The sequence below is a fragment of the Coenobita brevimanus genome, chromosome 36, assembly GCF_032717465.1.
Source record: "Coenobita brevimanus isolate Jiangsu-jjx chromosome 36, ASM3271746v2, whole genome shotgun sequence".
Taxonomy (NCBI): domain Eukaryota; kingdom Metazoa; phylum Arthropoda; class Malacostraca; order Decapoda; family Coenobitidae; genus Coenobita; species Coenobita brevimanus.
The window spans coordinates 6,100,360-6,117,695 of record NC_136989.1 but is presented as its reverse complement, the minus strand read 5'-3'; the positions used below and the strand labels follow the sequence as shown (position 1 = coordinate 6,117,695).

Below are 17,336 nucleotides of genomic sequence, written 5' to 3'. Positions count from 1 at the left end.
AATCCCGTAAGGGGTGGCCACAAACAAATCGCCTCCATGTCACCCTGTCCCCTGCCATTTCACTGCCCTGCTCCCAGCTCACACCTCCCTCTCTCATATACCTCTCCACTCCATCCTTCCATCTCATCCTTAGCCTTCCCTTCCCTCTCCCCCCCTCCACCTCACTCACATACACTCTCCTCATCAGTCTCTCACTCTCCATTCCTCCATCTCATCCTTGGCCTCCCCCTCCCTCTCCACCTCACTCACATACACTCTCCTCATCAGTCTCTCACTCTCCATCCCTCCATCTCATTCTTGGCCTCCCCCTCCCTCTCCACCTCACTCACATACACTCTCCTCATCAGTCTCTCACTCTCCATCCCTCCATCTCATCCTTGGCCTCCCCCTCCCCCTCCACCTCACTCACATACACTCTCCTCATCAGTTTCATTGATAAGTGCATTATTATAAGTGCAATATTGTCTTTAATAAATATGAATAGTGCCGACACCAACACATAAGTATTCTCCTCAGTTACAGAAGCTCCCTAACATCTTTTCCTTAGTGATTTATTTTTTGGCTGGTTAATATCGGGTATCTCTTTTGTTTATTCTGAGTATAGCCACACTGGAAGGATTTAGGAAATGCAGAACATGACAGTAAGGTGTAATAAGCAGAATAAATCACTTAGGGAAAGGTGTTAGGGTGACTTGGTGATACTGGAAGGATTTATGTGCCACAGAGCAGGATAGTAAGGTGTAATACACAAAATGAATTGCTTAGGAAAAGGTGTTAGGGATGGTGATATTACAAATCTTTATAAAATGCAGGTGAGAAAAAAGTATAATAACAGGATAAATCACTTAGGTGAAGGTGTTAGGGAGCTCTGGCGACACTGGAGATTCACGTAACACAGAAGAGGACAGTAAGGTGTAATAAGCAAAACAAATCACTTAGGAAAAGGTGTTAGGGAGCTCTGGTGATATTGGAAGGATTTATGTAACACAGAAGAGGACAGTAAGGTGTAATAAGCAAAACAAATCACTTAGGAAAAGGTGTTAGGGAGCTCTGGTGATATTGGAAGGATTTATGTAACACAGAAGAGGACAGTAAGGTGTAATAAGCAAAACAAATCACTTAGGAAAAGGTGTTAGGGAGCTTCCTTAAACAAGATGCTGAAGGAAATGTATGAAAGAATCTATGACCATTTCCAGGACCTAAATTCTGACCTTCAAACATTTAAATAAACTCAAAATTCAGCATTATATATCCCAAATATTGACTCAAAAAAAACCCACAGGTCACCATATATATTAAAAAAAAACAAAAAAAATCCATGGGGTATTTCAGGAGGTCAAAAATTCGAGTCCAAATATTCAACCTCCACACATTTTAATAAGCCCAAAATTCGGCCTTACAGATCCCAGAGTTTCCCCCCAAAAAAATCTCACAGGTCACCATATATATAGAAAAATAATAATAATAATAATAAATAAAAAAAAATCCATGGGGTATTTCAGAAACAAAATTTTCAGAAACTCAAAAATATTCAGACTCAAAATTTTCAAAAACTCAAAATTTTCAAAAACTCAAAATTTTCAAAACTCAAAATTTTCAAAACTCAAAATTTTCAAAACTCAAAATTTTCAAAACTCAAAATTTTCAAAACTCAAAATTTTCAAAACTCAAAATTTTCAAAACTCAAAATTTTCAAAAACTCAAAATTTTCAAAACTCAAAATTTTCAAAACTCAAAATTTTCAGAACTCAAAATTTTCAAAACTCAAAATTTTCAAAACTCAAAATTTTCAAAACTCAAAATTTTCAGACTCAAAATTTTCACTTTCTGGGCCTTATATAATTTTCGATGTATGAGGTGAGAGAGATTTCTGGCGTATGGAAGCAGGATTGGAGATTTTCAATTTTCGTCCTTCTCTTTCCTGCTATCGTTGTACCTGAGGAAAAAAAAGAATGATAATAATAATAATGATAATAATAATCTATCTATCTATCTATTGCCAGACGCCTCAATCCCGTTTGGGGTGGCCACAAACAAATCGCCTCCATGTCGCCCTGTCCCCCGCCATTTCACTGCCCTGCTCCCAACTCACACCCCCCTCTCTCATATACCTCTCCACCCCATCCCTCCATCTCATCCTTGGCCTCCCCCTCCCTCTTCCCCCCCTCCACCTCACTCACATACACTCTCCTCGTCAGTCTCTCACTCTCCATCCTCTCCACCCCATCCCTCCATCTCATCCTTGGCCTCCCCCTCCCTCTTCCCCCCTCCACCTCACTCACATACACTCTCCTCGTCAGTCTCTCACCCTCCATCCTCTCCACCCCATCCCTCCATGTCATAATAATAATAACTAATAGTAATCCATCCATCCATTCATCATCCAATCCTATGTTGCCCCAGGAGAAGAGTAGGAGCCCAGGACTAGGCAAGTTGGTCCTGACATTTATGATGAGATTGGGTAATAACAATACAGTTGACCCTCAATTCTACGGACCTCGAATCAACGGATTTCGGGAGCAATGGACAATATCTGGTGGTAGAGAATCACTCCGGACGCCAGTCATTTGTCTGTTATTTGAAAGTCTGTCATTTCTAAGTACATACAGTATTGCTCTTGACAGGTAGGAAGACATTCGCCGGCTCAGACGTACAGAAATGACAATGATTAGGTGGATGTGCAGTGCGTCCCTGCGTCCAAGGCCTGGAGGGGCTGGGTTTACAATGGAAGAGTTGAGAGGTAGGATGGGACTGGAGTGTATTGGTGTTGTGATGAGGAGAGGTAGATTGAGGTGGTTTGGACATGTGGAGAGGATGGGGGATGATAATTGGGTGAGGAAGGTGAGAAGTGTTAATATTGGGGGTGGGGTTATGAGGGGTAGACCGAGAAAGACATGGGACGAGGTCATTAAGTGTGACCTCAGGGTTAAGGGACTGAACAGGGAGGCTGCAATGGATCGTACAGCGTGGAGAGCCGCCATTAGGTGACCAAGGCCGACACATGCAAGCATGTTGGAGCCTTTAAAAACGAAAACAAAAACGAAACATACAAAAATAAATGATACTGTACCCAAACAAAAACAATTACTGTACCTGACTCACGTGACCCATGTCCTGTACCACCTGCCACCGCCTGCCTCAGTGTCGTGTGTATTGTCGCTGTGATATATCTATTTGTTTATTTCCTTGCTCCTCATTTCCTCTCAGAACTCCGAGCATATGTTTCCAAACTACCTTTACGTATGCCCAAGCACTTAGCACCCTGAAAGCACTATGAACACAAGAGAAGCATTTATCCCAAAGGAAGATATAAAGGAGCGTTGTGGTGTGGATGTGGATGTGATAGGAAGCATTATGAGGAACACACTGAGGTGGTTTGGCCATGTGGAGAGGATGGAGGGTGAAAGACTGATGAAGAGAGTGTATGTGAGTGAGGTGGAGGGGGGAAGAGGGAGGGGGAGGCTGAGGATGAGATGGAGGGATGGAGTGGAGAGAATGGAGGGTGAAAGACTGACGAGGAAAGTGTATGCGAGTGAGGTGGAGGGGGAGAGAGGGAGGGGGAGGCCAAGGATGAGATGGAGGGATGGGGTGGAGAGGTATATGAGAGAGGGGGGTGTGAGTTGGGAGCAGGGCAGTGAAATGGCGGGGGACAGGGCGACTTGGAGGCAATTTGTTTGTGGCCACCCCAAACGGGATTGAGGCGTCTGGCAATAGATAGATAGATAGAAAATGTAAAACTGTTGGATGAAGTGGCGTGTGGTGTGGAAGAAAACGATCAGAAAGTGAAATGACTCGGCTGTGTTTACAATGTCGATAGTCTCTCTGTTGGAGGAAAAAAAAGGTTAATGATGAAGGCGCAGCAAAATTCATGTTTTTTGCCTTTAGTGGAGCAAGTGTGGAGGGAAAAAAAAAAAAGAAAGAAAGAAACGAAACGAAAACCTGTCTGTCTGACCTTCGTTATGAACTGATGGTCCTTGGTCGAGAAAATTTGTCTCTACGTGTTGAGATAAATAGTTAGGTAGGATAATTGTGTGTGTTCAGTTCTTGTGAATTATACTGTCATACAAATTATACGCATAACGTTCTCCCTGCGTGTCAAGTGGGGTTGGTGGAGGATTAGTGCCCCTCCCTGTAAAACAATTAACTCTAAGCCCTTGGCCACCCCGTTTGGGATACATGGCGTCTGGCAATGAATGAATGAACTACACTCGTGTATCTGAGAAGTGAGTAGTTCGCAGCCGCTCCATGCTGGTCACTTCAGAATACTTCTTTTTCCTTTACTGTTAATGACTAATGGCTCAAAAATACCTTCACACTGCTCTTTGTTTCTCTTTTAAACGAGTGTGCCAAAAGTGGTTCCTGGTGAAATATGTGTGATGCCGGGCGGCCATTATTCACCCGTTATTTGGGTCATGTTTTTGCTTGACTGGTAATGAGGACTTTCAAGAGGCTTTGTGGCGACCCTTGGTGGTTAAACTTTCTATGGGGAGTATTAGGGGACAAAACTAGTTCCTTAGGTTGGCTTAGAAGGCACTGATGTGTCCAATTGGTGAGGTCGTATGTAAACACTGTCTCGGGTGTCTTACGGCAAACATATGTGTAATAATCTATCTTTAAATATATTTATAATGACAAATATGAGGCTCCTCGAACCCTAACCCCCTATTTTACAGGTAAATACAGGCTATGTCAACATTTTAGGAGAAATTGATTTTGCATGAAGTTCTGCATAACCTGTCTTGTGTTAAATGAAGGCTACTCTACTACCTCTATCAGCAGCAGCAGCAGTACCACTCAAACACTTACTTTTGGACATTAGGAAATTGTACTGGCACAAGGCATGGACTAAGAGGCGCTCCATGCTGGTCAGTTCCTGTGTGATGTATACGGCATTGGCATCGGATGAAAACACCTCCATGATCTCCTCTTCCAGGTATGCCAACATCCCCTGAAAAGTATATTATCATCATCATCATCATCATTATTATTATCACCAACATTATTATTATTATTATTATCATCATCACCATCATCATTATCATCACCACCACCACCACCTCTAGGCCACTTTATCAAGGGTACAGATTAGATAGACAGACAGACAGATAGATAAACAGGTATACAGTAATCCCATGTAAGCCCATGTCCCAGACATTTCGGGCTCGGGTCTTCAGATACCAAAAAAACATGTTTTCTTCCCAACTTTGAACTTGCCGAATGGTGACGAACAGCTGTGTTTTGGCGCATAGTTCCTCCAACGTCCGCTACAGCGCCCCTGCATCCTCCCTAGTTCCTGCCTACCCACTGTTGTGACTGCACACTCGTCGCCATGGCTGCCCACGTGCTCATTTTTGTGAATAAACAGTGAATAAACTGCAATACCTCGCCACTAGACCACATGGGAATTTACAGTGTTGTGCAGTGTTAAGAAATTAGAATTCAGAGTGCAAAGGATTAAGTGTGGAGTGCAAAGGAGTAAGTGTGGAGTGCAAAGGAGTAAGTGTGGAGTGCAAAGGATTAGGTGTGGAGTGCAAAGGAGTACACGTGGAGTGCAAAGGAGTACACGTGGAGTGCAAAGGATTAACTGTGGAGTGCAAAGGATTAAGTGTGGAGTGCAAAGGATTAAGTGTGGAGTGCAAAGGAGTAAGTGTGGAGTGCAAAGGAGTAAGTGTGGAGTGCAAAGGAGTAAGTGTGGAGTGCAAAGGAGTAAGTGTGGAGTGCAAAGGAGTAAGTGTGGAGTGCAACACTGGTGTGTTGCAACTGGTGTGGCACCAGTAAGAACAGAATGTGCAGTGTTAAACAATTACAATTCACAGCACAAAGGATTAAGTGCAGCACAACACTGGATTACTGTACTGTACGTGCTTCAAGTGCACCTTCACCACTGCCACAGCCATAGAGGAGGCGGGTTAATCTTTGTAACAGCCATGGACGTGTTGTAAGTACCCTGTACACTGCTAAATATTTTCCATACTCACTTCTAATTCCTCATTCTCTGGTTCCTTTTCATTTATTGCACGGCTTCTGTCCCTTACTTGTGTGCATTGGGTCTTAAATAGCTGCTGTGCATGTCCAGTAGGGAGTTATGTAGGTGGCTTTCAAAGTTAGGCTGGGTTGGGGTCCATAAGTACCTGTACAGGAGGCGTTTTCCCAAGTCCCAGACAAACCCAAGTCCCGGACATGCCTTTGGCTCTATTACGTCGGATCTTGGAGAGCTTACTGTATAGGCAATATTCAGAGAGAGAGACAGACGCACAGACTGTTAGATACACAGACAGAAGGATAGATAGACTAACCAGAGGCAGGTGACGTCTTCGAAGGAGGGACTGAAGGTGGGAATCCATCAGGCCAAACCTCTGCTCTTCATTAAATGCTGGGTGTACACTGCGACAGTCACTCATGGGTGGTACGATGGTGAAGCCTGGGAATAATAATAATAATAATAATATAAACAACACTACTACTCCTACAACAACAACAGCTACTACTCCTACAACAACAACAGCTACTACTACTACAACAACAACAACTACTACAGGGTGTCCCAGAAAACAGTTAACTTCTTATTTTTGAATTAACTGTGTGTCACTAAACACCTCTTTCTTTTCAGGTTGTGTTTTAAACGTGTGGGAGTTTCTTTCCTGACAGTTTCACCATCCCAGCTCAGCCATGACACTCCCAGTCCAGCAGCAAACAAAAACCGTTAAATTTTACCTAGAGACTAAGGGGTGATTCCACAGTAGTTTTCGTCTGTTTGCTTCCTCCCCAACCACACTTATAACTACATTTCTTCCAAATAGTTCAGTGTCCACTTTCACTACCCCTGTCAAATGGTTAGGTAATTAAGATTGCTACATAGTTTAGTCACCAAAATCATCATATAATTCAGTCATAAGTCATTTACACAGTTCAGTTTCTTTCGTTTGGGTGCTTGCAAACCACTACAAACAACTGTGGAATTGGCCCTCAATCATTACTACAGACTGAGAGAAAGAAAATTGTCCAGATTTTTGAAAGCCATGGAACCTTCCAGAACAGCCATCGTGGAAAATCTGGAAGAAAGAAATCTGCTGGTACTGACGCAAACATGGAGTTGGTCTGTGAGTCAGCGTTGTGATGTCCACAGAAATTGCTTCGTAGGCGTTGGCAGGACTTGGCATGTCAAAATCTTCCATCCAAAGAATGTTGCGGCAGGACCTCCAGTCATACTCGTAAAATATTCAGATAAAGGAGACTCTGAGTGATAATGCCAAGGCCCTGCGTGTCCAAATGTGTGAATGGTTTAACTAAATGCTGGAAGAGGATGAAGAGTGGGTTAAAAACATTGGGTTCTCAGATAAGGCACATTTTCCTTTGGATGGCGTAATGAACAGCCGGAACTGTCGCTTCTGGGGGACAGAGCCTCCCGATTTTGTAGCCACAAGGCCAGTGCATAGCAAGAAGCGCACTGCCTGGTGTGCACTAAAGGCATCATCACACCCTGCTGGTTCCAGGATGACGACGAGAATGCTATCTATCTATCTATAGCCAGACGCCTCAATCCCGTTTGGGGTGGCCACAAACAAATCGCCTCCAAGTCGCCCTGTCCCCCGCCATTTCACTGCCCTGCTCCCAACTCACCCCCCCCTCTCTCATATACCTCTCCACCCCATCCCTCCATCTCATCCTCGGCCTCCCCCTCCCTCTTCCCCCCTCTACCTCACTCACATACACTCTCCTCGTCAGTCTTTCACTCTCCATCCTCTCCACCCCATCCCTCCATCTCATCCTCGGCCTCCCCCTCCCTCTTCCCCCCTCCACCTCACTCACATACACTCTCCTCGTCAGTCTTTCACCCTCCATCCTCTCCACCCCATCCCTCCATCTCATCCTTGGCCTCCCCTCCCTCTTCCCCCCTCCACCTCACTCACATACACTCTCTTCGTCAGTCTTTCACCCTCCATCCTCTCCACTCCATCTCTCCATCTCATCCTTGGCCTCCCCCTCCCTCTTCCCCCCTCCACCTCACTCACATACACTCTCTTCGTCAGTCTTTCAGAATGCAGTGATGGTTAATGAGGTGAATTATTTCCGGAGATTTTGTGCCTGCCTTCATGGTTGACGCTTGAACTTGCCGTGGTTCCAGGGGGATGGGACGACACCCAACACAGCAGCTGAGACTAGAAAATCTTCTAAATGAGAAGTTTAGGGACAGGATCATTGCCCTGAAAACCCCTCACATCTGGCCTCCACATTCGCCTGGTCTCAACCCACTGGACTTCTTTTTGTGGGGTTTCACTAGAGACTGTGTGTGTGTGTGTGTGTGTGTGTGTGTGTGTGTGTGTGTGTGTGTGTGTGTGTGTGTGTGTGTGTTTTTATGCGAGGAAGAAGGAACCAAAGGCCATGAGCCCGCAGTAACAGTTCCCTCCAAGAGAAAAACAAAATACAACAGAGAGCCAAATTCAATCCCTGAGCTCAAGAATGAGATCAAGGGGTTACTGCTGACACATGCAAGGCGGTAATCCAGATCACTGCTGTGGGAATTAGGGAATGCCTTGTCCACTGTGCCGCCCATATTGAGCATGTCATTCACGCCACACAGCGCCCATAATAACCACGACATTGACATAATTCTAAGTGTGATAGGAAGCGTTATGAGGAACACACTGAGGTGGTTTGGCCATGTGGAGAGGATGGAGGGTGAAAGACTGACGAAGAGAGTGTATGTGAGTGAGGTGGAGGGAGGGAGAGGGAGGGGGAGGCCGAGGATGAGATGGAGGGATGGGGTGGAGAGGTATATGAGAGAGGGGGGTGTGAGTTGGGAGCAGAGCAGTGAAATGGCGGGGGACAGGGCGACTTGGAGGCGATTTGTTTGTGGCCACCCCAAACGGGATTGAGGCATCTGGCAATAGATAGATAGATAGATAGTAAATAAAATTCCAATGTGTTTTTTATATGTAGTCAAAATATCACATCTCTATGTCTGATATCTTTTGTACTATAGACAAATAAAAAATGAACTTTTTTGGGGGGACACCCTGTACAACTACTACTACTATAGCCACAGCGTGCGACTCTGAGGTTGTTATTATCGTGCTCTGGCAACAAACCATTCAAAAGTGCGTCTGAGTTTGTGTATAATATGAGACGCATGTGATTCGCGTATAATACATTTGCGTATAATAATATTCGTGCATAATAATATGATTCACGTGTAATATGATACAAAATCGGACGCACTCTTGAATGCTAGGTTGTCAGGGTACGATAATGACCTCAGAGTCGTGCACCGCCACTATAGTCAAATCAAGCCTCCAATCCGACTACACCTGGCCATCAACTGAGCTGTAAGGGGCTATGGATCTTTGTTTACGAATGAGTCTCCTTGGTTACTAGTCAAATCAACCCACAGAATAAACAAGCTAAAGGAGGTAAGATTAGGCCAATTTCAATAATAATAATAATAATAATAATAATAATAAAAATAATAATAATACTCATCATCATCATCCAGACCTCCTTTCCCACCCAAGGGCAGGGTGAGGAATAATAATAATAATAATAATAATAATAATAATAATAATAATAATAATCCAGCCAGCCACCATAAAATCTTACTATAACAACACGAACAATAATAATAATAATAATCAATAACAATAATAATAATAATAACAATAATAATAATAATAATCACTCACCGTCAGCTTCGGCAAACTCCATCTTCTCCGTTGCCGTGCTAACCTGGGTAAAGGAAAACCCACCAATGTTCCTTCCTTGTTTCCCTCTCTTGCAAGGCGGGGAAACTTTCTCCAGGTAATCTTGCTGTTCTTTCTCATCAAGGGTTATAAAGTACTGCCACACCTGAGGACAATAATAACAATAATAATAATAATAATAATAATAATAATAATAATCCATCCATCCATCATCCAATCCTGTCTTGCCCCATGAGGAGCGTAGGAGGCCGGGGCTAGGCAAGTTGGTCCTGACATTTAAGATGAGAGTGACCAGCCTCACTCATCCCTGAGTGGCATTACATGAGCAATAAACCCCAACCACCCCTTGGATATAAACCTGCACCGGCTCAATCCGATTGGAGCGCCTTAATTACCCACTAAACCACCAGGCGCCATAATCTGGTGTTATGGTTACCACCCAGCGTAGTAAATGGTTTCCTGGTGTACAGGAAACCATTTGGCTTGTCACTCAGTGTAGAGTCACCCACAGGCAGAAGGAAGAGGAAAGAATGAAGTAAAGAAAGACAGAAGAGGGAGTGTAAAGTCACCCACAGGCAGAAGGAAGAGGAATGAATGGAGGAAAGAAAGACAGAAAAGGAAGGAAGGAAAGGATGGAGGAGAGGAAAGGGCAGACACCCGACAGCAGCACTACACAGAGTGATAATGATAATAAAAACCTGATCTCTGGCAGCCTCCCTATTCAGTGCCTTATCCCTGTCGTCACACTCTATGACCTCGTCCCAGGTCTTTTTTGGTCTGCCTCTCACAACCCCACCCTCGATGTTCACACCTCTCACCCTCCACACCCAGTTGTCATCCTTCATCCTCTCCACATGCCCAAACCATCTCAACCTACCCCTCCTCATCACAAACCATCTCAGTCTACCCCTCCTCATCACAAACCATCTCAGTCTACCCCTCCTCATCACAAACCATCTCAGTCTACCCCTCCTCATCACAAACCATCTCAATCTACCCCTCCTCATCACAAACCATCAGTCTACCCCTCCTCATCACAAACCACCTCAATCTACCCCTCCTCATCACAAACCACCTCAATCTACCCCTCCTCATCACAAACCATCTCAGTCTACCCCTCCTCATCACAAACCATCTCAGTCTACCCCTCCTCATCACAAACCATCTCAGTCTACCCCTCCTCATCACAAACCATCTCAGTCTACCCCTCCTCATCACAGCACCAATACACTCCAGTCCCATCCTTCCTCTCAACTCTTCAATCGCAAACCTAGCCCCCCCCCACCAGCCCAAAGCACATACACTCTCCTAGTCAGTCTCTCAAACTTCCTCACTGCCCACTTCACCACCTCTCTAGGGACTCTGTCAAAGGTCTTCTCCAAATCAACAAAATAGATCCCTTCTCCTACCAATATATTTTTACTGAAGCTGTCGAACAATGGATATGGCATCAGTGGTCCCCCTGCCTGGCATAAACCCAAACTGCATCTCATCAATATTCACTCTTTCTCTAATCATACCTTCTAGAACACTCTCCATTACCTTCACTATCTGGCCCAAAAGTTTTATATATCTATCTATTGCCAGACGCCATAATCCCATAAGGGGTGGCCGTTTGTCTCTGAGTTAGTTGTTTTACGGGGAGGGGCACTAACCCTCCACCAACCCACTCGTTGATGCGTAGGGAACACGTATGGTTTGGTTATATGGTTACCACCCAGCGTTGTAAATGGTTTGTTTTACGGGGAGGGGCACTAACCCTCCACCAACCCACTTGTTGACACGTAGGCAGCACGTATGGTTTGGTTATATGGTTACCACCCAGCGTTGTAAATGGTTTCCTGGCTTACAGGAAACCATTTGGCTTGTCACTCAATGTAAAGCCACCTGTAAAGGAAAGAAAAGCAATAAGAAGTGACAGGAAAGATGGGAGAAATAGGAAGAGAGGAGGACAGACACAGAAAAAGAATGATAAATGTGAAGGAAGAAGTAGGCAGCACTACATCAAGTGAGTGGATGACGGAAATAGGGAGAGAGGTGGAGAGAGACAGAAAAAGAAATAGGAAGAGAGGAGGACAGACACAGAAAAGTACTGATAAAGGTGAAGGAATTAGGCAGCACTACATCAAGTGAGTGGATGATGGTCGCCACCACCTACCACACACCAACTTACTCTCATATTATCAGTATTATTAAGCAATTTTGTGAAAGCCGTCTCTGTTTTGGGCTGAAAATCGGAGATGCTCGGGTCTGTGGCCTCGTTCTCGTCTTCTACCAGTGTTTGAAGGACAGTGGCTGGAACAGAGAATAATAATAATAATAATAATAATAATAATAATAATAATAATAATAATGCCTAGAATCATCATCATCATCAAAAAGAATAAGTAAATATTAAGTACAATCATCAAGTTAATATCATCATAATCACCTTCATTATCACTATCATCATCATCATCACCATCTTCCTTATCACCATCATCAACATCACCATCACCAACATCACCTAGGGAACAACTACGACTACTACTACATCACCATCATCATCACTACCATCCTCATCATCACCATATTCTCTATCACCATCATCATCATCGTCACCATCCTGCATCAAAAAAATAAGTAAATATCGTACATCTTTACAAACATCCTTCGGCTCACCGTTATTCGCCCTCCTGTTCTTCCTGGCCCCAGTACGCAGGTTTTGGCGATGGTTCTCCAGCCGCTGCAGCAGTTGATTAGGGTCGCGACGCTGACGGACAGGAGGCTCCGCGACAGACTCGGGTTCGGATGGAGGGGTGGCCGGCTGACTGATACCTAAGCTGAAAGAGATAAATTGGATTCTGGTGTGTGTGTGTGTGTGTGTGTGTGTGTGTGTGTGTGTGTGTGTGTGTCTGTGTGTGTGTGTGTGTGTGTGCTGTTTACCTGTACCTACTATCTATCTATCTATCTATCTGTGTGTATGTGTGTGTGTGTGTGTGTTCTAACTACCTGTACCTACTATCTATCTGTGTGTGTGTGTGTGTGTTTTATTTACATTCTATCTATCAGTCAATCTACCTCATCCAGAAACCTTAATTCCATAAGGGGCAGCCACAAACAAACTGCCTCCATGTTACCCTGTCCCCTGCCCTCCCCTCAACTTACACCCCCCCTCTCTCATATACCTCTCCACTCCATCTCCCCCTCCCTCTCCCCCCTCACCAACCTACTCTCCTAGTTAGTCTCTCTCCACCCCCCCAACTTATATCTTCCTTTCTCATATACCAATCCACTCCATCTTCCCCCTCCACCTCACTCACATACTCTCCTAGTTAGTCTCTCACTTTCCATCCCAACTTTAATCCCCCTCTCTCATATACCTCCCCACTTCATCCCTTCATCTCATCCTCGGTCTCCCCCTCCCTCACACTCCCTGAGCCATTATTTGTATATATTATTAAGCACTATTATCATGACTCTAGGCTCATCTGACCGTGAACCCAGTGGACTACAGACTGACCCCTCTCCTGCAGTCCACCACCATCCTTTTAGGCGATAGGGAGCTGAGGGACATTTATATAACTGTGTAGGTCCTCTGGCGGCTTATATCAGTGCCACGACGTGAAGGCGCCCATCAAAAGGACCGAAAAAGATGATGTAACAGCAACAGAACCTCAACGCCTACCTTCCCACCTTATTTGGCATTCACAAGATCAATTTTCCTTTACCAGACATTATTTGTAGTGGCCATTAAAGATTTTGCCTTCTATATTTAAAAATGTGATAGGAAATACATGACACTGGTCCCATTACGCCATTTTTAAATCTATAATAAGAAGGAATGATAAGAAATTAGAGACGCTTCCTCTAGGCTTAATATATTTCGAGTTTTTATATTTTTCGCGGTTGACTCACGAATTAATGGACTCCTCGCTGAAGCTGATGACCGGCGCCGTATTTCCAAGCTTCCTGATGACACCCATGATGCAGGAAATTCCCCCAAAATGAAATTAAAGAGAAACGTCTACGACCTTGGCTAGTGTTGACAAGCAGACACTGAGGTTGGTCCGGCTCCATGGCTAATCCGTCCCTAATTATTTCCTCCTTTAAAACCTAATCTAATCTAACCTGACCTAATTTAATCTATCATAATATAAGCTAAACTACTATAATTTAATATAATCTGACCTAAGCTGACCTATTCTAAACCAGGAGGGCATGGGGACGAATTAGTGTTAGCGACCGAGAGTGCTATGGAGGGATCAGCTGTCGTTTGTTTACCCGTCAGGTGGCTCTGTGGACAATGGCGCCAAATTCGAATGATCATCTTTTTTTTTTTTAACGTAGAGGACAAGATAATATTAAACTTGGAATGAATAGAACAGCAAAGCATAATAAGCATAATAAGCAAAACAAATCACTTAGGAAGAGGTGTTAGGGAGCTTTCTTAACCGACAAGAATATGGGCAAGGCTAGATAAGATTTGAGAGAGAGAGAGAGAGAGAGAGAGAGAGAGAGAGAGAGAGAGAGAGAGAGAGAGAGAGAGAGAGAGAGAGAGGAAAAAAACTCAAAAATAAAATTAAAACAGAGGGGCCATTGAAAAGGCTCCTCCAACCATCAACGAATCGCATGAAATAGGTCGAAATGCCTTCTCCTTAGCGATTTAACCAAGCAACATAATTATCCAGTACAGAAAAGCGTAAAATTTATTATTAGTTTCCATATTAAGATTACATAGTCAAAATTAATTCAAAAACAAAAGCGAACAATGTTTACAGAATCTTAGTCGAATTTTGAAAACGCGGGAGAGGACGGCATGGCGTGAAAAATGTATGCGTGGACGTGATCCCATTGAAGAAGCGGTTTATTTTTTGATGGTGCAGTGTGTGTGTGTTTATAGAGAGCCAGGAAAAGAGTCAGAAAGAGAGGAGAAAGAAAAAAGAGGGCTAGGAAGAGGAGAGAAAGGTGCCAACGGTCATACGAAAAGGTCAATCATGTTTAAACCTTATTTCTTCAGTATTTCCTAACGTCTTCTCTCTTGTGATTTAACCCGAACCTTTCGATGAGCAAAATAAGTCGCTTAGGAAGAGGTATTAGGGAGTTTTGGTGATACTGGAAGGATATATATAAGAGGAGGACAGTGAGAGACAGACTGACAAATGGGGAAGTGAAGGAGCGTTGTGGTGTGGATGTGGATGTGGTAGGAAGCGTTAGGAGGAACACACTGAGGTGGTTTGGCCATGTGGAGAGGATGGAGAGTGAGAGACTGACGAGGAGAGTGTATGTGAGTGAGGTGGAGAGGGAGGGGGAGGCCGAGGATGAGATGTATTTATATATGTGAAGTGAAGGAGCGTTGTGGTGTGGATGTGGATGTGGTAGGAAGCGTTAGGAGAAGCACACTGAGGTGGTTTGGCCATGTGGAGAGGATGGAGAGTGAGAGACTGACGAGGAGAGTGTATGGGAGAGGGAGGGGGAGGCCAAGGATGAGATTTATTTATGTGAAGTGAAGGAGCGATGTGGTGTGGATGTGGATGTGGTAGGAAGCGTTAGGAGAAACACACTGAGGTGGTTTGGCCATGTGGAGAGGATGGAGAGTGAGAGACTGACGAGGAGAGTGTATGTGAGTGAGGTGGAGGGGGAGAGAGGGAGGGGGAGGCCAAGGATGAGATGGAGGGATGGGGTGGAGAGGTATATGAGAGAGGGAGGTGTGAGCTGGGAGCAGGGCAGAGAAATGGCAGGGGACAGGGCGACATGGAGGCGATTTGTTTGTGGCCACCCCTTACGGGATTAAGGCGTCTGGCAGTAGATAGATAGAGGACAGTAAGGTGTAATAAGCAAACCAAATCGCATAGCAAAAGGTGTCACAGAGCTTTGGCGACACTGGAAGGATTTATATAACACAGAATAAGATACTAAGGTGTAATGAGCAATATAAATCACTCAGAGAAAGGTGTTAAGGAACTGTGGCTCACTGGAAGGATTTATAGAACACAGAATAGGGTAGTAAGGTGTAATCAGCAAAATAAATCACTTAGGAAAAGGAGTTAAGGAGCTTTGAAGATGCTGGAAGGATTTATGTAACACAGAAGAGGTCAGTGAGGTGTAATAGGCAAAATAAATCACTTACGTAAAGGTGTTAGGGAGCTCTGGTGATATTTGGAAGCATTTACGTAACACAGAAGAGGTCAGTGGATGTAATAAGCAAAATAAATCACTTAGAAAAAGTGTTAGGGAGCTTTGGCAATAGTGGAAGGGTTTATATAACAAAAGAAGACAGTAAGGTGTAATAAACAAAATAAATCGATTAGGAAAAGGTGTTAGGGAGCTTTGGCGATAGTGGAAGGATTTATATATCACAGAAGAGGACAGTAAGGTGTAATAAATAAAATAAATCGATTAGAAAAAGGTGTTAGGGAGCTTTGGCGATAGTGGAAGGATTTATATATCACAGAAGAGGACAGTAAGGTGTAATAAACAAAATTAATCGATTAGGAAAAGGTGTTAGGGAGCTTTGGCGATAGTGGAGAGATTTATATATCACAGAAGATGACAATAAGGTGTAATAAATAAAATAAATCGATTAGGAAAAGGTGTTAGGGAGCTTTGGTGACTAGCACTTCGAAAAGGAGGGTAGATAAACAGGTGAAAATATTGTGTTACGCTGTGGCCTGGTTTTGGAGAGAGAGAGAGAGAGAGAGAGAGAGAGAGAGAGAGAGAGAGCAGACACAGAAAGACAGACAGACAGACAGACATATAGATAGATAGGTAGATAATTTCAGGAATGAGAGAGAGAGAGAGAGAGAGAGAGAGAGAGAGAGAGAGAGAGAGAGAGAGAACAGACCTAAATAGATGGATAGATATTTAAGATAGGTACCGGTATGTAGATAGATAGATAAATGGAGATAGATAGATAGATAGATTTAGAGGGAGAGAGAGATGATATATATAGGAGAAACAGAAAGATGGATAGATATGTAAGAAGTTAGGTATATAGATCGATAGAGACAGATAGATAGATAGATAGATAGAGAGAGGGAGAGAGAGAGAGAGAGAGAGAGAGAGAGAGAGCATTTGTCTGTTAATTCACTGTGAGTTTGTTTACATTCTCTGCCCTTCCTACAACCTTGCAATAATTATAGAGATGAAGGATTTTCCCAGTCTGGTCTTGGGGGTCTTCTTCTTCTCCTCCTCCTCCTCCTCCTCCTCCTCCTCTTCAGTAATTCAATCCATCATATTCTTAACTACACATTATCCTGCCTTTTTCTTCTTCTCGTCTTTCCTTCATAATTCTCTCTCTCTCTCTCTCTCTCTCTCTCTCTCTCTCTCTCTCTCTCTCTCTCTCTCTCTCCCTCTCCCTCTCTCTCTCTCTACAAAGACGCACTGTTCGCAATTCTCATCAACCCGCTCATACCGTCCCCATTTCTAAATTTAAGGAGAGAGAGAGAGAGAGAGAGAGAGAGAGAGAGAGAGAGAGAGAGAGAGAGAGAGAGAATGGTGGACTACATAAGGACACACATACACACACATACACACATACATACATACACCATTATAGATACACACACACATACATGTACGGTACCCACATCTCTCTCTCTCTCATTAATCTCATAAGAAAGAGAGAGAGAGAGAGAGAGAGAGGCCCTTCTTGGTGGT

At 43.9% G+C, this 17,336-nt stretch overlaps 1 protein-coding gene across 1 annotated transcript; it reads right to left on the bottom strand.

Moving 5' to 3' along the window:
* Positions 1–1,809: 1,809 nt before the first annotated feature.
* On the bottom strand, positions 1,810–13,724 carry LOC145396338 (R3H domain-containing protein 4-like). Its single transcript, XM_080269737.1, has 7 exons — positions 13,596–13,724; positions 12,360–12,520; positions 11,872–11,993; positions 9,681–9,843; positions 6,297–6,421; positions 4,807–4,948; positions 1,810–1,936 (listed from the first exon to the last, which is right to left on the bottom strand). The coding sequence occupies exons 1-7, from the start codon at positions 13,661–13,663 to the stop codon at positions 1,821–1,823; spliced, it is 897 nt and encodes a 298-aa protein (XP_080125863.1). The 5' UTR covers positions 13,664–13,724; the 3' UTR covers positions 1,810–1,820.
* Between the last annotated feature and the right edge of the window lie 3,612 nt (positions 13,725–17,336).

Bases quoted from the DNA above. Each gene is read 5' to 3' on its own strand.
- LOC145396338 (XM_080269737.1), bottom strand. From the start codon at position 13,663: ATGGGTGTCATCAGGAAGCTTGGAAATACGGCGCCGGTCATCAGCTTC. The intron at 4,949-6,296 runs GTTAGTCTATCT...TATACTTTTCAG, and splicing joins GAAGACGTCACCTGCCTCTG to GGGATGTTGGCATACCTGGA. The intron at 1,937-4,806 runs GTAAGTGTTTGA...TTTTTTCCTCAG, and splicing joins CAATTTCCTAATGTCCAAAA to GTACAACGATAGCAGGAAAG.